At 47.1% G+C, this 22,728-nt stretch overlaps 8 protein-coding genes across 8 annotated transcripts; 2 read left to right on the plus strand and 6 right to left on the minus strand.

The window, feature by feature from the left end:
* Window positions 1-223: 223 nt before the first annotated feature.
* BDV38DRAFT_216216 (SMI1/KNR4 family protein) lies at window positions 224-2,207 on the minus strand. Its single transcript, XM_032052712.1, has 2 exons — window positions 1,978-2,207; window positions 224-1,878 (listed from the first exon to the last, which is right to left on the minus strand). Exons 1-2 carry the CDS (start codon window positions 1,986-1,988, stop codon window positions 297-299), a joined length of 1,593 nt encoding a protein of 530 aa, XP_031908270.1. The 5' UTR covers window positions 1,989-2,207; the 3' UTR covers window positions 224-296.
* Window positions 2,208-4,742: 2,535 nt separating this feature from the next.
* On the minus strand, window positions 4,743-6,867 carry BDV38DRAFT_216239 (proline-rich nuclear receptor coactivator motif-containing protein). The gene has a single exon (XM_032052714.1). The coding sequence runs from the start codon at window positions 6,415-6,417 to the stop codon at window positions 5,038-5,040; it is 1,380 nt and encodes a 459-aa protein (XP_031908271.1). The 5' UTR covers window positions 6,418-6,867; the 3' UTR covers window positions 4,743-5,037.
* Window positions 6,868-7,046: 179 nt separating this feature from the next.
* Window positions 7,047-8,446, plus strand: BDV38DRAFT_216231 (SCF ubiquitin ligase complex subunit HRT1). Its single transcript, XM_032052713.1, has 4 exons — window positions 7,047-7,198; window positions 7,261-7,510; window positions 7,566-7,636; window positions 7,701-8,446. Exons 2-4 carry the CDS (start codon window positions 7,318-7,320, stop codon window positions 7,797-7,799), a joined length of 363 nt encoding a protein of 120 aa, XP_031908272.1. The 5' UTR covers window positions 7,047-7,198; window positions 7,261-7,317; the 3' UTR covers window positions 7,800-8,446.
* On the minus strand, window positions 7,640-8,794 carry BDV38DRAFT_216277 (signal peptidase complex subunit 1). The gene is made up of 3 exons (XM_032052715.1): window positions 8,450-8,794; window positions 8,323-8,382; window positions 7,640-8,230 (listed from the first exon to the last, which is right to left on the minus strand). The coding sequence occupies exons 1-3, from the start codon at window positions 8,495-8,497 to the stop codon at window positions 8,030-8,032; spliced, it is 309 nt and encodes a 102-aa protein (XP_031908273.1). The 5' UTR covers window positions 8,498-8,794; the 3' UTR covers window positions 7,640-8,029.
* BDV38DRAFT_262041 (homoserine kinase) lies at window positions 8,633-10,704 on the minus strand. The gene is made up of 3 exons (XM_032056060.1): window positions 9,934-10,704; window positions 9,509-9,807; window positions 8,633-9,434 (listed from the first exon to the last, which is right to left on the minus strand). Exons 1-3 carry the CDS (start codon window positions 10,355-10,357, stop codon window positions 9,093-9,095), a joined length of 1,065 nt encoding a protein of 354 aa, XP_031908274.1. The 5' UTR covers window positions 10,358-10,704; the 3' UTR covers window positions 8,633-9,092.
* A 1,574-nt stretch (window positions 10,705-12,278) lies between these two features.
* BDV38DRAFT_297131 (magnesium transporter CorA family protein) lies at window positions 12,279-16,909 on the plus strand (the record flags this gene model as incomplete). The annotated part of the gene is made up of 4 exons (XM_032063066.1): window positions 12,279-13,669; window positions 13,771-14,288; window positions 14,898-15,959; window positions 16,015-16,909. The coding sequence occupies 4 exons, from the start codon at window positions 12,279-12,281 to the stop codon at window positions 16,689-16,691; spliced, it is 3,648 nt and encodes a 1,215-aa protein (XP_031908275.1). The 3' UTR covers window positions 16,692-16,909.
* On the minus strand, window positions 16,905-18,754 carry BDV38DRAFT_216313 (splicing factor ESS-2 family protein). Its single transcript, XM_032052716.1, has one exon. The coding sequence runs from the start codon at window positions 18,552-18,554 to the stop codon at window positions 17,118-17,120; it is 1,437 nt and encodes a 478-aa protein (XP_031908276.1). The 5' UTR covers window positions 18,555-18,754; the 3' UTR covers window positions 16,905-17,117.
* A 667-nt stretch (window positions 18,755-19,421) lies between these two features.
* BDV38DRAFT_287975 (uncharacterized protein) lies at window positions 19,422-21,851 on the minus strand (the record flags this gene model as incomplete). Its single annotated transcript, XM_032060964.1, has 2 exons — window positions 19,422-21,352; window positions 21,410-21,851. The coding sequence occupies 2 exons, from the start codon at window positions 21,849-21,851 to the stop codon at window positions 19,422-19,424; spliced, it is 2,373 nt and encodes a 790-aa protein (XP_031908277.1).
* Between the last annotated feature and the right edge of the window lie 877 nt (window positions 21,852-22,728).

Below are 22,728 nucleotides of genomic sequence, written 5' to 3' on the forward strand. Positions count from 1 at the left end.
ATTTACAGGTAGTACGAGCGGAACGAATCGCGAGAAACCATTCCAAGCGAAGAAAAGAGTAAGGCGCTTCTATGACGTAGAAGAATGTCACAAGAACCACAGAATATTAGAGTTAGGATTTATACAAGGCTGTCAGCACGGTCTCCACTAAGGTTCATCAGTTCGACATAGGCGTTTGGCAGTTTAAACAGGACGAAAAAGGGGAATTTATTACTTATCCGAGCGACAAAAGCAAGATGTTCATAACGGGGGCGAAAGGGAGCATGAAGAGGTTAAGGGAAGGTATTGAATCAGACTTAGATAGCCACATTTTTCATTTCGCCCAAGATCTCTGCGTCCAAGGCAGTACTAGGAGATCCATGAGTCGACTCCTGATTCTGCATCATCCCATTCTCCGACTGTTTTTGCTCAGCAGCTTTGTCAAGAACACCTTCGTTCTCTTTACCCACATGTGTCGACACTTCCATCAGATCTTCGCTTTGTGTTTCCTTTGTATCACCACTTTTCACGACATTATCTGGCAGGCCGCCATCCACATTCGTGTGTATAGGACTTGGAGCCTCTTCCGTGACGCGAGCAAGGGGGCTGGATATACCAAACTGCGTCTTGGGACTTTGAGTAGACCCACGATTGGGGAAGCGGTGAGGCGATCTCCCACGTTCTTCACTAGGGGTTGGGCTTCCATAAGGAGACTCCTTTCCAGACTTACTACCGGTATTCAATCCAAGTCCGCTAGGACCCTTGCGACGGGGTGGTCTCCGGCCATACTTCTGATCTGTACGCCAGCGTAGAATTTCCATGTAAGGGGGTTCAACATTCTGGGCCTTGAATTCCAATAGCTTGAGTTCATTCGTCTCTTCATCCACAGAAACCTTGCCGCTGCAGAGGTCATCAGCTATAATTGCGAGGAAAGATGCCCAAGACCGAGCGACAACGTATTTGCAGTCATAATCCCGACCAAATATAATGACTTGGCCCCATTTCCCTGCAGATCCCGGTGCCAGATCGATTGCGATACAATTTCCACCCCAATCACGAGCCATAGGAATCCAAGCAGGATGGGCATACGCTTTCTGAACGGCACCGGAGGGCTGAGAGTCTTGTCGCTCGAGAAGATCCTGTCTCCACAACGGATTTGACCCTGTAGTAGGGGCTGGAGGGACAGCCGAAGAAGAGCCTGCCGCAGCTTTGGGAGTAGTATTGATAATGCCGGACGAGCTGAGGAATTCTTCATTGACAGTTCGCCAGTTCTTCCATTCCTGGACTATCTCTTCGCAGTCCAGAAGCATACATCCAAAAATCACACCAGTGGGTAAGCCCGGACGCTCCTGTCCGTCATGGGCCATCAAAGATTCCCGAACTTCCAGCGGTAGGCTACAGTCCAAGTCATGCTCCAGCTCATTGATATCGTTCTGAGTACAGCCTTCGCAAAGATTGTCGTAAAGCTCCTCGTAGTTATTCTCCAGCCATCGCTCGATCTTTCTCCATGAATGAGCGACTGGGGGCGGTGGCGGTGCGCCATCGTGGAAACTTTGCATTTGAATCTCTGCCGCACCATCTACTCCGGGATCCGTCGAGCGTCGCTTCTGGGAGGAGAGCGATCGCATACCGGGCGAGTAAGGACGAGTAGGGGAGCCAATACCAGTAGGGGAGCCTGACCAGCCGTTAGATGTCGTTGCGCCTTTGAGCTGATCATCCTCGTAACTCTCCGTCAGGTCAGGTCGCGACTCAATGGCGCTTGTTGCGATCGATGTAAGAGGCTCATGGCGACTCTGGCTGAGAGGCACATGTTTACCCGTTCGATAAGGAGAGTCGTGGGATGCATGTCGATCGTAAGAAGTCATTGTATGCCAAAAGGAACGCCATGCCGAAGTAATTCTGTTGTCGAGTCAGAAGCGGACATTCACTCACAACCCTCGGGGGGAAGGGGTGAGGAGGGTGGGGGTTCTCTCTGAGGGAGAGTCGAAAGATACTCACGGGTTCGCCATGATGAAAACTTAAGCAAAATGAGGGCAGACTGATCTCAAACAAGAATCTGCTCCTCCCCGAGAATTTATGAGTACCAGACACTGATCATTGGATAATTGTGGCGTTCGTGATCAGGGGTGTAAGGAAGGGGCAAGGCACGGGGGCAGGAGGAAAGGGAGACAATGTTGAATGTTTCCAGCAGATGGTACGAGGGCCGAAAGTAGGAGTAGTGTAGATAACCAGGCGGAAGGTTGGAGAGGGGGCTCAAAATGGCGTATGGGGCGCTGGTTAAAATGCCAGAGAAGTAGGTTCTTCGTCTTCTTCTTCTTTTGTTAAAAAAAAATTGAGGGAAGAGGAAAGAAGAAAAGGAAATGGGAAGAAAAAAAGAAATCCTATCCAAGGGAGGGCTTGGAGGTAAAGGGAGAGAGATGGGATTGTGATAATGGGGAATGGCCGATCTCAACTATCCTGAAGACAGAAAATCCTTGCTATTGACAGTGGTATTTCTCGTTTCGCCTGTTTCTGCTTCTGCCTCTTGTACTTATCTGTCCTTCTTTTGTTCCTCTTTTCTTTGGGAGAAGTCCTCTTGATTAGCGTTGTTAGTGGGTTGGCGCGACAATGGCATCCACGATTCGACCCCTGGGAAACCGTCCGGAACCAGGGATGGTGTGTTTCCAGTCATAACATACGGTAGTGCGGTAATTTATATCATCAAAACCAGTATCCAATGTACTCCATCCCCGACGGGCATAACTCTAGGTATGTATGTATGTATGTATGTATGTATGTATGTATGTATGTATGTATAATATATCATTATGCATCTGTATCTACTCAAGGTACATACGGGTATTGCGGTATTGTTTAAGTCTAGTACATCTTAATTTACAATGCTGATCTCGGTGCCTACTGCATACTCTAATCTGTCTGTATGTAGTAGCAGACTCTACCTCATATATACAACTCTGATGCTATTCAGTGGCTTTTTAAGCCTTCGCCTTCCTCGTAATAGTCAATAAGAGCAAGCAAATGTGCTAGAAACTATAGTACTCAGTCACGGTAGCAAGGTGTTGCCTATACACCGTGCTGTACTATAACATTCCAGTAAATGAATCTCTCGACATTCTTTTCGTTAACAGGAACAGTTCCAATTTTCCCAGTCATCAGGCAGGACAATCCAATCCATTCTTGTCAATAAATTGAGCTATATATGGTACTCGCTTTCAAGGTATGCTGTCGCTAGTTGTTATCACGGTGGCCTTGCAGAATCTAGTAGACTTTCTCATTGAGCTTACTGATTTGCCTTAGTTTCACCCACTCCCGCATATATATATTCTCTCTCCCCCTCTCTCCCAAGCGTGTGTGTATGTGTTAAATTATTTGATTTGATTTATTATAAAAGTAAAGTGTTTAATTGTTTCTATTAGCAGCGGATTATATAAATGTATACTATACACTTTACCCTTGTAGACCCAGTAATTTTCTGTAGTTCCATTCGCGATTGCTTATGAAATTCAGGGTATGCTTACTATATTTCCCATCAAGTGAAACCCACGGTTTGAAATACTATATATACTCCGTAAAGTAGTTTGAAATACTTTCCTAATATTATAGTAGACACATTGGGTTATTACTAGTAGGTCCTATTAGATCTCATGTATGGTATATATGTACTGTCTCTGGCCACGAATATCTTGAAGTGGGGTGCACTGTAAAATTGAATTGCCTATACCCTCCGCCCTCGTTGGCTATATCTAATTGGCTTAGTGATAATTATATAACATATTGTCCAATTATATATGTTTATACGGGGCGGGATGTACAACAAGGAAATCTTACAGATTGCCCCACTTCAAAATATTCGTGGTCAGAGACAGTATCTCTTAGTATAGTACTGTGCCTACTTGGTAGCGAATACACATACAGTGGTATAGTCATACGGTATTGTGTGCGTCCTATCGACGATCCACAGGAACAACCGCAAGTTACAAATTCGACGGCTCGAAAAGCCAACGGCGGGTCTACAGTGCAATGGGGATATACTACTCCGTAATAGTAGGTGTACCTGAAGTTGTGGCGCTCTAGTTAATACCAACCCACAATTCTCTCACAATACCAGGTGAGGAAGGAAAACTTACCCCTGTGGATTGACCCTGTGGCAACTTTCGCCTACAGCATGTCATTCAAGGCACAGAATGTAGTCGGGGCTCTTTATCGCCGCAGGTTACCAGTCTTCAACCCCAGGAATAAATATGTACATCATGGTATAAACCTGAGGGATCCTGTCCAAACAAGTCTCCACGAGAGTAATGGAATTCGTAGCCTTGAGGACGTAATTTGCTGTGCAGAGTGGGGACCACCAGTGGTGCCAAGTCTCCAGCGCTACTCTGCACAGTTTGAGGTTGTTGACCTTATGTTCGAGTCGTCTGGGCTGTCCCCTGTTCCTTTCCTGTATTCCAATAATCTGTGCCTGGTACATCCTTAATACACCCAATTACCGGTGGGTTCAGCGTGTACGACCATCTCCAAGCCCACATTGTAAGTGGTTTTGCAATGAATACAATGCCTTACGAGGTTAGCATAAAGCGTGTCATTTGATGATCTAAATAGTGAGATATATTAGGAGTTCGGATAGTCTCGTGGTAATGAATGCATAGGTGCTCAGAACAAGAGTAGATACGTCATATAAACATGGAGACTGAGACATAACCGCAAGATCGGGGAAACGGAAACCCAAATAATATAATGAACGAAGGCGTAAGGTGAGAAAGCCATCCCTTGACTAGACATCGTAAATGTGATAAGAGACAAGTGTGGCATCAAAAGAATCAGGAAAAAAAAAAAACAAGAGAGAGAGAGATTAAGGACGGCCAAACGAGTGACTTGGTCATATATGATGAGAGACTGCCACGGAAAACATTAGACTAGACGAAAGAAACCCAATATTCAAGGCAAGATATCATTCGGCATAGGAATGAAACTTGAAAACAGAGCATCGATTGTTATGCACAAATGTCATGCAGAATGCCAGAAAACATAAACGAGGAAAGCAAAAAAAGGAAAGTGGCATTACGCATATGAACTCTGAATACCGCTGGACGGCAGGCCTGGGTTCACATCAAGCTTCAGAATCCTACGCAAATCGTCTTCCATTTTCTTAGTGTCAAGAGCTTTGGTGGACGTGTTTGAGTCTCGCGATGTAGGTGACAGGTGAACTGGCGGATAATTTGGATCCTGCATAGGACTGATGGCGAATTTAGTCTGACTGTACACTGGAGAAGAGTACGTCTCTCCGGAGACGTTTACCGTGTTGCCTGGGATTGGTGAAAGTGCTCCTTTGTTTGAGGTCGAGGTTTGACCTTGATAGGGCTGAGGGTTGGTAATGCATGAATTGGAAAATGGAGACTGCCATCCATTCCCAACCGTTGACTGATTCTGCCCGGGCAGCACGTTGTTATAAAGAGTTACTGACGGGCCAGAGGCTGTCCTGAGTGCAGTCGCAAAATGAGGCACACTGCAAATGGGGGTAGGCTGTTCGTTGACACCGTTAATTTGACTAGAGGATGATTTTGACACATACGAGGGCCTTTGAGGACGTGGATTGAGTAATAAATCCTTCAGGGCTTCGGTTTTGGCTCTTCGTTGGTCCTCGTCAAGTTCTACCACGGACTGAGAGGGAGAACTGGCGGATCGCAAAGCATTCATGCGATCTTTGTAAGATGTAGCAAATGCGGGTCCTATCTCCGACTTATGGGGCACCGGATAGTCTACCCCCAACGGTAATAACCCTTCTGTAGAGCCATTGGGTTTGCGTAGCGGCAGCGTCTTGGAGTCCGTCTGTGGGGAGCGAATCCTGATGTTTGTCTCGGGACTACACTGAGACTGAGAATTTCTAGCTTCAACCGCAGCTTTAAAAAGAAAATCTAAGGGTGTTGACTGCGGTTCTTCGGTTTGGAACTGAGGGCGTGTCCTCAACTTCGAGGGGGTCGCCTCATATTCCGGTCCAACGTCGTATTTGTCGAGATCTGCTTCTATTGCCGGGGCAAGATCGGGGTCCGGTATCGACTTTGAGAAAAAGCTCGGGATTGGAAGGGAGGAGGGAGCTGGGGAGGCATGGAATGTCGGGCCGGCATAGTGAGGGCTATCTTTCAGCTGAGGCGTGGTGACATTGTTAGAATGCGAATATGTGTGGCGATGGCCGTTCCTCTGCGCCGGTGAAACCTTAGATAAATCTCGTGGCTTCTTGTTGGTCCGGCCACTTTTCTTCTTCGATAGGTTGGCAGAGGAATCAGTGGCTGTTCCTCCTGGGCTCATATTCCTCGGAGGGGACGAGGGAGGAGTCGTTAACAGAGTAGCCTTTTGTATAGTCGGCGTCGCATTTCGTTTCGGGTTGCGCCGGTTGTTTTGATGGCCTTTTGGTGTTGGAGGGGTCGGCGACAGGTTCGACATTGCGGCTGGTTGGCTTAAAAATAGGTAGCCTAGGCAGAGAAGCTTAGAAGAGGGAAAGAAATGATGTATCCTCGAAAGGAAAACAGGAAAAAGAAGATATGATAATAATTGACAGCGCAAATATATAGGGTCGAATAGGCTGCAGCACTGCCCAGCAGTCTGTTCTGATCACGTTAACGCCGGTTGTGGATAAGGACACTAATATCAGGCATGGAGCGCCGATAGCAATGTAGAGCCTAATCTGTCTTTAAATGATAACAAATAGGTTTAAGAGGCACGAATATGTCTATTACTGGAATCAAAGAGTAAGCAACGAAAGAAGAAAGACAAAACTCCTAGGCATGCTTGTTTCTAGACAGGCAAAGAATAGGGAGAGTGGAACAAAAGTAGAAGGGCATTATCCCAGGACGTTGATGTGATGTGAGGAGGTAGGTGAAAATGAACATTGGAGGGCGGCTGGGGCATCGAAGGCGGGGATCGGTTATGACTAACAGCTAGGCGGCGAGTGTACTGTACAACGCCTCAGCCTCTGTCCAGCTGAGGTGCAAACCAAACCAAACCAGACCAAACAAAAGCCCAACAAGGTGTTTTGTGTGGGACGAAGACTTCAAAAAACCACCTTTCACTCTTCTGCCATCTTCTTGTCTGAAACCCTATCCAGGGTGCGTATAAAAAGTGGAAAAAATTTATACCACTTAACCTGCAGAATCATTCAGTTTACATACGTCAGCTAGCCGTCCTCACCGCAACATCTGGTTATCGCAAGTTACTCCGCTACGACGTAATCAGCATACATCCGTGCCCCTCCAGGCTTTCTTGCCTTGAGTTGCTAAGCATCTACAGCAGTTTTATTGCAACAAAGAGGCCCAGTAAGCCAAGACAATCAAGCAGGCCTCAAAGATGGCGGATGTGGAGATGAAAGAAGCCTCAGCTGGTGCTTCAGCCAAGGGAAAGGGAGCATCTAAGGCTTCCGAAGGTGCGAGTGATGGCAAAAAGAAGTTCGAAGTTAAGAAATGGAATGCGGTAGCCCTATGGGCGTGGGATATCGTTGTCGACAATTGTGCCATTTGCCGTAATCATATCATGGACCTGTGTATGATCTCTGCTCTTCGCCACAGCAGAAGTAAAACTAAACATGAGTGATTTAGGTATCGAATGTCAAGCAAACCAAGGTTCATCTACGACCGAAGAGTGTACAGTCGCTTGGGGGATTTGCAACGTGAGTCCAGATGTCCCAGGCTTTTTGACAAAATTTAATATTGACCCAACTTTCTCTTCTCTAGCACGCGTTCCATTTCCACTGCATATCCCGTTGGCTGAAAACTCGCCAGGTTTGCCCCTTGGATAACCGAGATTGGGAATTTCAGAAGTACGGCCGGTGAACGCGGTTTTATAGAGGATCTTCTGATTGCTGAAGCTTCCACCTACATGGTGTCATGGATTTTTATATGCAAGAGGCGGGCAAGAAATGATCTGGATGGCGTTCGGATTTGTTTTTCGCACCTTTGCGGTGGTTACTCTGATGATAAATGCGGCTTCTTGGTTGTGCAGAGTTAAATAGTGTCCGACTCGGTATCTTCCGAGTCAATCTCCCCTGAATCATGCTTGTACTTCATGCCACTTTAGTTCCGTCTACCATGACCCGTGCGCCACCGACTCTCCCGGCTGACGAAACAAGCCATTTCTCAGGGCTCTTATTGTACACAGGCCAAGGAGGGATAACAGCCAGTCCAGTTACCAGTGTACCTGCCAAGCCGACCCAGAGTGTGAGATGTAAATCCCGATAGATATATCCGGCGAGGAAAGCAACAACCTTGACATGACCGAGCGTAAGCGAATGATGTCCATCCTATTAATGCTGACCATATTGGTCAAAGAAACATCAGGAATAGGCTAGCACTATACCCCAGATAAAATTAAAAGAGCCGTAGACAATATTTCAGCCATGTGTTGGCCATGAAAGTCCTATCCATGTAGAGTTTCCTGGTTATCACCTAATACGAACGGGGACTGGTGGTAGTGACAAACATACTATCTGGCCTTCGAAGATATCCTGGACAGATGCAAGAACATCATCCATGATAAAAGACTGTTTGGTAAATGGGTTGATATTTCTCCCCACCAAAAGAAAAAAAAAGAATCAAGAATAGAAGTAATAACTAAGATAAGGTTAAACACTAATACAAATGATAATTATGAATGCTGAAGATGACAGTTGGAATCCCTAGGTAAAGAGCTGTGAGTGAGTGCGAATTGTGGAGGCGGTGATTAACCGTCCAAGTCGGCCTTTACCGCCTTGGCTAAGGTGTCAAACTGGCATGACCAATCTGGGGCACTTCAATGGGGCAGTATGCTCTAGTGAGAGGAACCAGAAAACGGAGAGGAACTACTAAAAGTATAAAGGAAAGAATATAGTAAAATAAAAGTAAAGTTAAGTGCAAAAATCCAGAGCACCCACAACTTCACTTTATGCTTCTCTAAGAACCCTGCCTATCGGTAATTTTGTTAAAAAATAACCTGACCTTCACTCATCCCTTACCAACTCGGCCAGGGGAAGAACCACTCTGACGATATCCCATTCAAACGTAGCCATGGTTATAATAAACGGAATATTTATTCCTCGCCCCTGATCATCCCTATCTAGGGGCACATAGGATGAAAGGTATGCAATGATGTTAATAATGCACCGTAGCCCCATCCTGGGCAGGCTCAAGGAGCTTCCATTGGCAGGTTATATTATTGGAAGCAAAGTTAGCAATAATACGTTCTGCAATCTCAGTGAACCTATCCGTAGCCAAAGCTAAGATTGTTGGCCCTGCTCCCGATAGGCATATTCCAAGCAGACCTGGCTGCGTGCTCGGGTTCATAGATTGGAGTATTTCCGTTAGACCTGGGATAAGGGTCTTCCGATATGGCTGATGAACCTTGTCTTGCATGGCTAGATATATCATGTCTGGATCGGGAGGAGACGTGCCCAATGCTGCAGGGAGCAAGGCAGCACGCTGTAGGTTGAAGACCTATAGCGGATACATTAGTTCTGAGGAGCTTGTCTATTGTCCGACTGTAAGGAAAATGGGAAGAACGAGCTTACAACATCTGCTCTTGAATATGCAGTGGGTAGGACACCTCGTGCATTGGCGGTTGGCACCACAAAATCTGGGATAATTGCAATAGCCTTGATCTCCTTGGCCCACTGAAACTTCCTATAGTGGCCGATACCAATTGGAGGCTCCGGAGGCCGTATGCCAGTATCGATACCCCCCGCCGGGGCGGGTAAAACTTCACTCAGTGGAATCTCTATGCGGGCTATATCTTCGGGCTTAAGTTCATTCAAGTAAGTTCCGACGAAGCCCCCAAAAAGAGAAGCAGCGACATTGTCCGGGTGCCGCTCTGTTGAGGAGAAAGTTAATCAGTCGAGAAGCTAACGGAAATAAGACAATCTAGTTTTCTTATTGGAGGGGTCGGTTTGCAAAACAGTCACAAGGGACTGTATAGTAAGTTAAATGACAAACTTACCGATCATCAAGCAATAATCCAGTAGCCGTTCTTTGCTCAATCCGAGGCGGCCTACTTCGTTGCCCAACATCACACCGGCCACCACTGCAGTACCAGACGAACCGAGACCCCGACCCAGTGGAATAGGATTTACAATATGGACATGGGTCTCCCCAGGGAATGCTCTCTGATCATGGCATCGAAGTACATACAGAGCTACACGGGTGATCAAGTTCACTTCCGGATCCAGACTGATCTCTTCCGCGCTGTTGCTTTGATCATCATAGGTGACGACACAATTCAAAGGATGTTGTGAGGCTTTGGTGGAGTCAATAGTGACATGGAGTTCAAGGTGGAGCGACAGTGCCAGGCCGATCACATCAAATCCAGGACCGATATTGGCAGATGAACAGGGCGTTTTGATAATGAATGGGGAAGAAGCCATTGTGGGAAAAGAGAAGTGTGAAGGAGCTCTCTCTCTCTCTCTCTCTCTCCCTCCCTCAGTTGTTTTTGTTCTTTTTCTTTTCTCTTGTTCGTTCTTTCTTTCTTTTGGCTGGACGAAAGGGCTTGCACAGGAAATTCAATCAAATGCAAAAGGTTTATTCAACAAAGTGAAGAGATGATTTAACCTGTAATACCAACACAATTTGAAGCACTGCTCTTTTCTGAGTATTTAGATATGTATGTAATTTGAAAGATATCTGCCACCGGTGAGGAGTATGACTCTTTCAGTCGGTTTCTTGGCATGCCTAAAGGAAAAATATTTATTCGCCGATTTCGGGACAATAGAAGGAGGTAAGGCTGTCGGTTAGTATGCCCGTTGGGCATAAAGCCAAGCTATAAGACTATCCCCCTTCAGACTAGATCTAGATTATCCAACACAGTAGATTCCAATCAGAAGTGACCGATATTCAACACTTAACGATCCATCCCATGAGCTGCACGTCATGCAGAACAATTGTACACCAATAAACTGATATCTATACCTATTTCAAACCCCAATCAAATAATCTTCAATCGACACACATGCTGGAAATGCTCGTTTCAGTATGGGGCGAAACTTCAGCACTGGGTACGGGTGCTGCCTAAAGATGGCTCACATATCGATAAAAAAAATCTATTACAATAAATGGAGATGCTGATATCTGAATTTTCCAATTACATCTGATACTAGCTGACGGCGCCATCTTCATCAAAGAGTACTAAATACTACCTTGGATTTTATTTATAATCATACCACGAATGACCTTCATTTCAAACCTAGTACATAATTCAGGCGGAGGGTGGCCGAATAGTAACAGACTAACAGTACTCCGTACAAACTACATACGGAGTAGATACTCGTAGTGCGGTAGCTCTGGACTTTTACCCCCAAGCGGAAATTTCTACCCGCGCCCCTCTTTTTTTTTTTTTTTTTTTTTTTTTTCCTCTCCTCTTTACGCCTCAGCTTTCTTTTTAAAGACGGCAAATTCCCTTTCTGCTGTCGTCTCTTGAGACAACTCATCTCGATTCACCTCTGTAGGTGGCCAACTACCTCTTGCAGGGTTTTCATCCCCTTTTCCCTTTCCTCCTCTTTCTTCTTGTTTCTTCTCCATTGTCCGCGTGATCTGTCATCCATCGCCTAACACATTGTCGTTGGGCCTCCCGTGTATATCTTTTTTTGGGAACAACATATTATTTGCGACATCAGAGTTTGGTCTCGGTCCCCGCCACTCATCTCTGAACACATCAGCCTCTCTGCATCAAATCCCAGAACATCAGATCTTGAAATTTTCCTAGTGTCCTACCCTTTCTTTGGACTCTTTTTACGCTTCTCATTATCTTTTTATTATTAGTAGTAGTGTATAGACCCCCTCTTTCAACGCCAATAATCCCGGAGCCTTGGGGTTTGTCAAGTTTATTGATAGGAAGTCGTGCGGTGAATTGAAAGGACTCTTGCTAAGAGCTTACCCTGCCAACTCACCACTTCCCTGCCAATCTGGAGCGGCAGAGCTCCTCTTCGCACGACTCAGTCAAGTTGGCGGGCATTCACTACTATCAGTCCTCTTTCCTCCACCCTCTTCTGGGCCCTAAGTTCAGGGTCTTCTGCGGGGGCGACACCAGACCCCCATAACCGGTCTCTTCCAGCAAGTTTGAGGCTGACACACGGAAGCGCGTCGGTAATGCCAGGCCCTTGCGAGGGGTCTGGCTGATGGACGGAGGAGCAATTGCCCTTGGGACTTGTACATCCGCCTTCGCCTTATTGGAAGGCATCGATAACAGTTGAGGCATTTCGCGCGAATACGCCTTTGTTGTCTCCGCAGACTGCCGCGTTATAGATTGGTAAACCTGGTGTATATTCTGATTGACGGCCAGCGTCACAGAAAATGTCTGAATCACCCAAGTCAGAAAAGTACATGTTTTTAAGCAGATTCAGCACGCCAGTGCCTGAACTGGATGACCATCGGTTTCAATTGGGCCCACCCCGTATCGAAGCTACCCCCGATATGACCCTTAGTCGGCAGAATACCACACCGCAGAATCTGAATATGGAGATGCCACAGCGTTCAGATCTGCTTCAAATTCAGGATGCTCTTCGAGAAGCGGGGCCATTTTCTCGGGACTTTGAGCAAGCAATATCAGACGATGATCGATCAGTTAAGGACGTTAATGGGTTGGGACGACGCTTCTCCCTTGATCCAGCCGGAAATATTCGTCAGGCTCGTACCTTTAGCCGTACGCATCAGGATATTGCAAATCTGTCGAGGGATTCATCGGTTTCAGCTAGATCAACATCTCCGCCTAATTCAGTCGAAGCTTTTGCAGACCCACGGCGCCGGGAGCGTGCCAACACTCTGGAGAGCCATGCAGCGCCAGACTTGGAAGCTATCCTACAGCGTACGGTGTCTGGTGGCACACATCCTCGCCGCCCAACCTTCAGTAATGCAAGTGCCATTAGACCTCAACCAGGTGATATCCAATTAGATTCGCCTGAGGATACATGCGTCCCCTCCTTTGAACAACTGGGCAGAATTCCGGTGATTGACTATGAAGAGTTGGAGGAGTTTGTGGCTCTTAATCAGAAAATAAAACCTGTTACAATGCGGCGCAAGTACAGCCTTGGCTCTCAGAGCAAGAAGTCTCGTGTTTTCTACGATCTTCGCCCGAATGCTCAGAAGTCCGAAATCCATGACGCAAAGCGCTCATCAGATGACTTTGCCGGACACGAATTGAAGGACAGCGAGGAAGTCTTTGCGGATGCTGTCAACGAAAAAGAATTAGTCGAGAATCTCAAGAATGAGAATGAGCCGACTCGGTTCGGCTTCTTCTCGTCCGAGTCACAGAGCACTGTACACGCTGCAGAGCTGGGCGACTTAGTTCTCCCTGGGGACACCTTTCGAGACCTCTTCCAACTTGGCCCGGAAGGAGGTGTTTGGTGGCTCGATGTTTTGAATCCCACTGAAGCCGAAGTTGGTGCTCTTTCGAGAGCCTTTTCAATCCATCCACTGACGACAGAAGATATTTTAACCCAGGAGGCTCGAGAAAAAGTTGAGTTATTCAAGCAATACTATTTTGTGTGCTTCCGGACGTTCTACCAGATGGACAAGACAAGCGAGCGCTTCATGGAGCCGGTCAACTTTTACATGGTTGTCTTCCGCGACGGTGTGCTATCGTTTTCTTTTACCGAGAATCCCCATGCTTCGAATGTCCGGAGGAGAATCGGAAAGCTTCGTGACTATGTATCACTTAGTAGTGACTGGATTTGCTATGCCATGATGTAAGCACACTCCTACTCCGCCTTTCCTTCCTTCTAAGCCCATGCATGTTACCTTACCGCCATCTAGCTGCCTGTATGTGAAATTCTAATTTATGGCGCAGTGACGACATTGTGGATAGCTTTGGTCCTGTCATCCGCGAAATTGAGGTCGAGTCTGAGGCGATTGAAGACCTTGTCTTCATCGCACGCATGGACGATTTCGAGTCATTCTTGCCACGAATTGGTGGCTTGCGCAAAAAGGTCATGAGCTTGATGCGCCTCTTGGGTGGTAAGGCGGATGTTATTCGAGGTTTCTCTAAACGCTGCAACGAGCAATACTCAGTAACACCGCGTGGTGACATTGGCCTTTACCTGGGAGATATCCAGGATCACGTAGTGACCATGATGTCTAACTTGGCCCACTTTGAGAAGATGCTCAGCAGATCACACACCAACTACCTTGCGCAGCTGAACGTCACAAACCTAGTGTTGGGAAACCACGTCAACAAGATCCTCAGCAAGGTGACCCTCATTGCCACCATGTTAGTTCCTATGAACCTTATCTGTGGTCTTTTCGGCATGAACGTCACAGTTCCTGGTCAGGGCCAGGAAGGCCTTGCGTGGTTTTTTGGCATTGTCGGTGTGATCGCGGCAGTAGTCCTTATCAGCGGCATTGCTGCTCGCTGCTATAAACTTGTATAAGATCAAAATTGACCTTGCCTGTTCGAAATCTTATGGGCTGTCAAAAATAGTGTTCATGCGTATATAAATATCTAGATTCAATTTTGGGAATAAACCAGGTCTCCTAAGCTTTCCGGAACCCCGAAGGTGGCTGTTGTGGCTGACTGGCTGATGTGGCGCAGTCCAACTACTCGGAGCGCACAGGCAGAAAAGAAGGTCACTGTGAACATGCTGAAAGCCAGAATGAGCCCAACACTGCCAAGCGAAATATTTTGTACATAACATTTAGCTTCCGAATGAGCTTGAATTAGTTCGTGGATGACGTTTGCTCCTGCCGCCTTTCCCAACTTTCGCTTACGACTCGGCAGACCTCGGCAGTGAGAGGAAGTCGTCGCCTCGTCTTCACGACGCCTCCTCTTGCTCTTCTTCCTTTAATTTTACACAACCCAGAACCAAACATTTACTGAATTGTCCATGCGACCAAAGCTCGCACCTTGGTTGTGCTGTTTTGCTCCACGCATCAGCGCAATTGTTTATCATATAGTCTGTCTGGCTCTTTGGACCACAGGTTTAGGCCATGCCGCAGATCTTACCTCTCTGGTTCCTGAAATCCATAGTAACTTGACCTTTAATGACGGTGACTCCCATTTCCCCTTCCCCTTAGGGTCTTACAATGGTCTAGTGGTTGAAGACGATGTGGACGACGCTGGAGATTTGCGAGGTCTAGATATTGTCCGCAGGGCTCCTACTGGGGTCTCATCCCTAGACAATAATCAATACCAAAAGGGCGAAGTTAAATTAGGCGAAACCCAGTGGTGGTACTTCCCAAAGAATTCTGTAAATGGCAAGAATACCAATAAGACATCCGAGGGACCAACTAGCGACAAATCGACGCGTATGGAAACCGTCTTCATATCTCTGACAGCATGCTCGAAGCCTAGCTCCAATAAAGCCGGTTCTGACAGTGCTCGAGACCTGCCGCATCTAGAGGTCTACGTCTCTGCATCTGAATCGCTTCAGAAGCCTGGCTCTGGGCAAGAGAGCTCGAATCAAACTAAGTACATGGTCGAAGAGGGTTATATGGGCGCTGCCGTGGAAGTAGTAGGAAATGTTTATATCGGTGTTACTGCACATAACAGCACAGAACATTCTGGGTCCTACAGCTATGAACTGGCGGCTTCAGTTGACGCTTTTTTCCACAGCCTTGCGGACGATTCGACTTTCCTGTACTTCGTGGATTCGGACACGCGCAGTGCGCTCTTCACCACGGGCAACCTAACGGAGGCAGAACAGGGCTCTCAGAGCTACAACAATTGGATGGACATTGCACCGCCATACACAATGTTTGCGAATAACATTAACGACACAGCCATCTCTGGCTTACACCATTCCTCCTGTGCGCTCGATCGACTCGCTCAAATAGGCAAAGGCGATAGTAACATCAAAGCAAGCATGACGAGCAGAGGACCCGGCAATAAACCCAAGGAGCAGTTATATATCACGGGGCTCAACCAAAGTTCGACATATGAAGGGATTTTAGTACTGGATGGCAATTCTACTGTTTCTAGAAACGGCGTCATTGGCGGCGGTGGGAAACTATGGAAACCAATCACCTTCTCAACCAAAGCAGGTAATTAATTTCCTTTCGGCGTAATCGGGGGTGTTAAGGTTACTGACAAAAAAAGATGGCAATTGTGCGCTCCTCTACAACCTGTCATTTTGCAATGAAGTGGCGTATGCAGTGCCTTCGAATCCGACTTTCAACTTAGATGACCTCCGTTCAATATATGATGACAATGCCGCCGCACTGTATAAGAACTTTTCTTACTCTCTGGAGCAGATCCAATGTAACGCTACAAATGAGACTCGGTTTTCTCTAGCGGTGGGATGTGATGATTGTGCTAGAGCATACAAACAGTGGTTATGCGCCGTAACCATCCCTCGGTGCGAAGACTTTTCAAGCACTGGCACATTTCTCCAGGTCAGAAACGCTGGACAGGAGTTCATCAATGGAACCTCGCTCAGTGACCACACACTGCGGTTGGATGCCTCGACGAATCGGTCCCGAAATTCGCTGATTGACAAAGAGATCCGACCAGGACCCTACAAGGAGATTCTTCCCTGCGAGGACACCTGCTATAACCTAGTCAAGAGCTGTCCAGCTGCTCTGGATTTTAGCTGCCCACAGGGCAGATGGCTCATTTCCACGTACGGCAAACGCGGTCCCGACGACTTTGTCACCTGCAGTTGGGTAGGCGCAGCGTACTTCATGGGCGGCGGAGATAAAACAAATCCTTTGCGGCCGGTTTTATTTGCACTTGTAACTGTCTGGCTTTCATATTGGGCTTTTGGCGGTTCGTGAACTAGTACCATGCTTGTATAGCGTGGGGCATTAACCCTTTCTCAATGGGCATCTCGTCATTTCGGTCAACTTCTGTCTGTTACTCGTGAGTGATCGTGTCGTATGTTCATGTAACCAGATAGCCTTGGTCAATATAAAATTTTCTGTTTACAGTTGTTTCCCTCGGTATGGCCACTGTCTATATTCAACTAGACATTGTATCTTCAGGTCAGGAAAGAGAGTGGATAACTCTAATGGGAAGCGTTTATAGATAGGGCACGACGACAGCTTTTTTAGGTTATGGCTATCTAAGCATCATTAATTAGAATATCTTCTCACAACCTAAGCGGTATACGAGCAGGAAACAACACCGGTCACCATGGTATCTATTGAAGCGCCATTAGTCAAGAGATCATATGTAACTACTTTTCAACAGGCAATTCGTATCTATTTGGCTCTCCGTGGAGTCGGAGTCCACATATTCTTCAGGTTCGATGAAGACGACTCCGTCGGCCGAGGAGTGTTCCCCATACGATATAATAGTTGTTGTGCCGCTGGAGTCAACAACTTGCTTGATCCACCTCCTCCCACTGTTGCTCTGCCAGGTATGCGTAATCCAAAGTCTAGCCGGGGGTTACTGGCGAACCGCGGTGTCATGGTAACCGGGGGTTTAGTCTCTTGCGTAACTTTCTCCGCTCGCTTCTTTCTGGCAACACGGTCTACTATACGATGGTGTAGATCTTCGCGCCTTCGGTTCTCCTTGATTTGAAACGGATTTGGGGATTTATCAGTTGTACCCAATAATCGAAGGCCCTTGGAAAAGTCCGTATGACTGTCTTTCGACACGATATTTGTTGGGTAATCTGGTTCATCTTCATCCACGAAGGCGTACCCATTCACTCGTGGCGTCTCACTCCCGCTATAGCCCGCCTCTGAATTAGTAGGGTGGGGATGTCCGGCAATAGCATCCTTAATAGCAGAAATCGAAGGCGAGGGCGGAAGCGCGCCTCCATCTTGGGCAGCTTGAAACCCCTCATCTGGTAACCGGGTATTATGGTACACTACCCGCTTGGGCCCTGCCCGTGAGGACGCTTCTGCTTTCTCCTGGAGCGTCTTAAGAGTGTCCTCAACAGACGAGGGCATAAACATGAGAGAATTCTCCGGTCTGGCCTTCCATGAGTCCGGTTTCGCTGGCCGAAAGTCAAGGTCCTTCTTAGTGAATATTTGCTTGTCCTGATAGGGATTAAGACCCCGTTCCTCAACCCGTTTTGCTTCCCGTTGATGATGGGCAATCTGTCGCGCGGACGGGATCTTGTTGCCGCTCCAGATCCATGCATATTTTTCTCGACGTTTCGTATTTTGCTTATCTAGCAGCTTGTTGAAGGACTCGTTATCTTCACTGGTGTACTTCGCTTGGAACTCGAGCAGCCCGAGATTGGACAGGCCCGGAGTATTATTATCTTTCAAATGCTGAGCCGTTGATGAAGAGGCCATGGACAAAATTGACAATGGCGTATCCCCACCCCAACCCGTAGGAGTATCCTCTGCATGCCTTACTTCTGTAGGGCTGTCTGTTATTATGGGGTTCGATGATCCAGGACGCTTCCGAGCTCTTTCTGGAGTCAACATCAAGTCGCTAAGTCTTTTCTTAGACGTAGAAATCCATTCTTCGTTTCTCGAGTCGAGTGCTTCGAGGTACTCTTGCTTCACTTGTACCTCCAGAAGCCCCGGGAAGTAGTCTCGCGCAATGATGTCAGATAAGGTATTTGTATAGACGTCTTCATCGAGGACAGTGGCAGGTCGTTTGATGCGTTTCAGTGGGGGAGGGGGCATTAGACTGGTTTCGATGTGGCGCTTAGCCAGAGCTTGCGACGAGGAAGACATTTACAGCGAAGGGCAATCGAGGGCCTAGAAAAATCAACGCAAAGAAATATGATCTTGGTCAGCTGAAAAACCCGTGAAGAACATGATACTAGATGGGGGATGGATGGATGATGTATGAGTGAACTATTGAATGTAGAACAGAGAAAGAGCGGCAGAACTGAGGGTGAGGCGGTGAGCATTGATAAGTGACGACATTTTATGATTCTGGTTTCTGTTTATAGTTCGCTGGGATACGCTCAGGGTCCAATTATCTGGTCAACTTTTGGATATGACATAAAGTGTCCTATTGAATCAGGTACACGAAGTTCTTGAAACACACAATGGCTTGGTAGATGACGCCTTCGCTTTTTCACTGTCCACTAAAATCTGGACAGAAAACACCCAGACCAATAAACCGCCCTTCTCTATATAACAGGACCATATCCGTATTTATCAAAAGATGAACTTGCCAAGCAACAAGGAAATGCAGTAAAAGAATGATGCCTGAAAAGACCCAGATACAAAGCGAAGAAATTTCGAGCGAATGCTATGCAACCAAAACCCATTCGGAGCCTTTTCCCAATTCTTCATACCAGAAAAACACCCAACAGAAATTTTCGTCCCTGTGGAAAAAGTAGCCGCTCAAAATGCAAAACGAAAGTCTGGAATAAATCGCAGATGAGAAAAGAACGAGTATGGAACGGCTAACAATTGCAGAAAGACATATTGGAAGGAATAACAATGAAGAAGGGAAATTTGCAGAAAGAAAAAGTGAAAAGTCATCATGTCGTTGAGATCTATAGGTGATTGGTATGAAAGTGTGGAAGAGCAAGATAAAGGAAAAGAACATGATATCCAAGTTACGCTTCAGGACTGGGGATGCTGCAACTACAGCACGTTAGTGGACGTTGCGGGAGATGGAAAGAGCGAGTACGATGCTCTGCCCTTTCGCCGATGTGTTCCTTTGATAGGGACTTCAGCCTTGGTCGTCTCTACTTCAGATGAGGATTTTGCGCGATCCTGAATAGCAGGGCCCGGATTTGGTATGAACCCAGCAGATTCAAAGATCAAACTGCCGTCAGCGCGAAAGGCAACCTGGGTCTCGATATCTTTTGCCAGGCTTTTCGCTTGATGATGGTAAGAAGACGACTCTGGTTGTCCAGGCCCGGAGGGCAGAGAGTGATCGCCTAAGGTGGCTTGATCCATCGTGGAGAACTCTCGGCTATTTGCCAAGCTGTGCACAAGCTCCGGAACACTAGTAGTCGAGACGGAAGAGCGGTGCTTGCGGACAATTGATGCCGCACGGGATAAGATTAGGCTTTCTTCAGAGTTGCATTTGCTGATCGGAGAGAAACTACTGCGGGGAGAGACAGGCTGCTCCATGGGTTGGATCACCCCTTGGGAGCAGAAGGAGAAGTGCCGATCTGATTCAGCATCGCCTGCCAGGTACTCCTCATATAGGGTATCATGGGTCAAATGTTTTCCCAGGGTCGATGGAAACATTGAAGAACTGACTGGCTGGAAATAATCGCTGTTCCGCTGAGAGACGTTTCCCTCAATTTCGTAACTTGTGGTTGACGGAGTTAAGGAAACTTGCGCGCTAGGAAACGAAGGAGGCGGACTAGGCTCTAGATCCAATCCAGGAACTGTGGACGTGCTCAAATGCGCGGCTGGGAGCAGGTGAATTTTGTCGGCCTCATTCACCGGATCGACCTGGGAGCTCGTGATGGGGACGTCAATTGGGTCCTGCTGTGGTTCATCGAACGAATTACGAGCCCAGTCGAAGTTACAATTTGACTCTGCTGCATGCTCATAACAGTAGTCAATGTCAGCATCCCAAGACTCATAGATGGTCTCATATGTTGCTCTTCGACGAACAGACGCTGTTCGCTTCACCATTCCGTTCAGTCTTTGGTCGTGCGGCAGTGCCCCGTGCTGACGATATTGAGGGAGCGTAGGAGAGCCGAGAGCTTCGGCAACCTTCTTCGACAATTCTTCAGTCACGTATACGGATAGATTAGACTTAGGCCTGACTACAGAGGTGCTCTGCAGCTCAGTTGGAGGTGAGCTTAGCCGAGACTGGGAACGCGAGTTTGTTTCCTCTACCCTAGAGGCCAAAGTTTCCCTTGAATGGGTAGCCTCCTCTTCTTCTGGAAGGACATCAAGATCGGAGGACATGTTGGTGAACGACATAGACGAAGTTCTGAAATCAATTGTGTCTTTTTGAACGTTGGGAATGATGTCCTGTTCAATGGTCGGTAGGAAGATGCTTTCAACGTTCATATGGAGTAAACGACATTCTTGGGATTCGTCGTCGTTTGAGTAGACATGTTCCGGGTACGTGGCTGGGGACGACAGACCCAGTATCTCGTCAATGGCACGAGGAGCTGGTTCAGATATTTCCGGGGATGCTGCCAACCCAGGCGGCGTAGTTGCGCCAACTCTGGGATATGGCCGAGAAAAGTTCTCACAGACTCGTGATTCCCTCCTTAGCCTATCGTCTTGCTGCTTGGGGCTCGCTGCTGACGACGATGTTCCTGGCGACCCAGGAGGGCTAATCGAAGCGGGAACAGCGTGGTCCCTTGCAATACTTGTCCCGCAATTGGCGAGGTTCTCGGATGAGAAGTCACGAAAATGAAGATCTTCCGCGCGGATACCCTTAAGTCCCGTGACAGGTCTTTGAGAGGCACGGATGGCGGAGAATTCAGTGACCAGGTCATTTTCCCGGGCCCTGTCCATTGCCTGGAAATGGGATGGACTCGTATGAGTTAGGTGGTGGAAGTCAAAGGGATCCGAAATAAGATTTTTCAATTGTTCATCTGCAACAGATCAGTTATGAGTACCAGAATATGCCATTCGCGTAAAGGTGCGCTTACGAGCATCGCTCTGTCGCGACCTGTGGTGACGGCTGAAGAGGTCTGAGACCTCAAACCGGGATTTCTCGCGCTCTAATTCATCCTCTTCATCCAGCGTGGCAACGATATTGAATTTACTTCCCTGGCGACGGAGGATACGGCTTCCGCGCGAGAAAAGTGATTTGGTCATACTCTCCTGCCGCTCCGAGCGGACACCGGCCGGATTAGTTCGTTCATCTTGAGATGAGGGCAGCGAGGCAGCATCCATAGATGTCATGGAGGAAGCGGGAGAGCGGCGTGATGATGTGGTGGAAGTAGTTGTATTGCTCCGGGAACGACCGCTGAAGACAGACAGACGTTTGGGGCTCTGGGTGTGGACAGTTGATCGAGAGCGGATATGAATTGAATGATCAGGAGCGTCATTGTTGGATATTCTGTTATTGAGTTGCTCTGAATTCGCCATGGTTCGTGGGGCAGAGCTGGAGGCTTGCATAGTAGACTGTTATCGCAGTTTAATTGGCGAGATCGAAGGGGGAAAATACAAGCTGATAGTCAAGCATGTAATTGCAATATGCCGGTCCTGGCTAGGACCATGGTAGAAGATAATAAGAGTGAATTGAATGATGAGATAGGTAAAGCTGGCTAGGGATCAGGAGCAACAGGACATGACACCTCCAAGTGGAAGGGTTTCTGAAGTGTTTTAGATTTAGATTTAGATTTTAGAGGCAAGGCCACTCGGCGAGGAAAGACTGAATCATAAATTTGGAAGTTGGAAAATATGAAACGAAGCAACAATCATCACAGCAGAAGAGAAGATGCATGAAATAATGGGGAAGTGGCTCTAGCGAGTAAAAGGATCGTGATCGTGAATACTCCGTACAGAGGGGAATAAAGGTATATAGGAGAGAAGTTGAGTGAGGGACAGTAAAAGAAAGATGGTGGAGGTTTAGAATCAAGAGATAAAGAACGAAGCGGATCGATAAATGGTTAGTCAATGGATGTTCTGGGGAGGAGGAGAATGGCAAAGACAATAATAAGAAGAAATAAGGGAGGGAACTAACAATTATTAGTATAGTTCGACGGTTAGAAAGGATGGAGAAAAAGTATCCAAAACACAAAAATAAAACAAATTAAAATGGGGGGACGGACGTTAGCTTTCCTTTCCTTTCCCTTTTTTTTTGTTGGTTCGTGCTGCTCAATATTTTGGTGTAATTTTGTATTTGCTTTAGCTCCGGAGATTCCACGTTCTGACGGTTCGAAAAGGCACAGGCTGTACGGAGTAATTTATTTTATTTTCTGTTTTGTTTTTCTTCCCCGAGCCCGTTTTTTTTTTTTATTTA

The sequence above is a fragment of the Aspergillus pseudotamarii genome, assembly GCF_009193445.1.
Source record: "Aspergillus pseudotamarii strain CBS 117625 unplaced genomic scaffold BDV38scaffold_88, whole genome shotgun sequence".
NCBI classification, from domain to species: domain Eukaryota; kingdom Fungi; phylum Ascomycota; class Eurotiomycetes; order Eurotiales; family Aspergillaceae; genus Aspergillus; species Aspergillus pseudotamarii.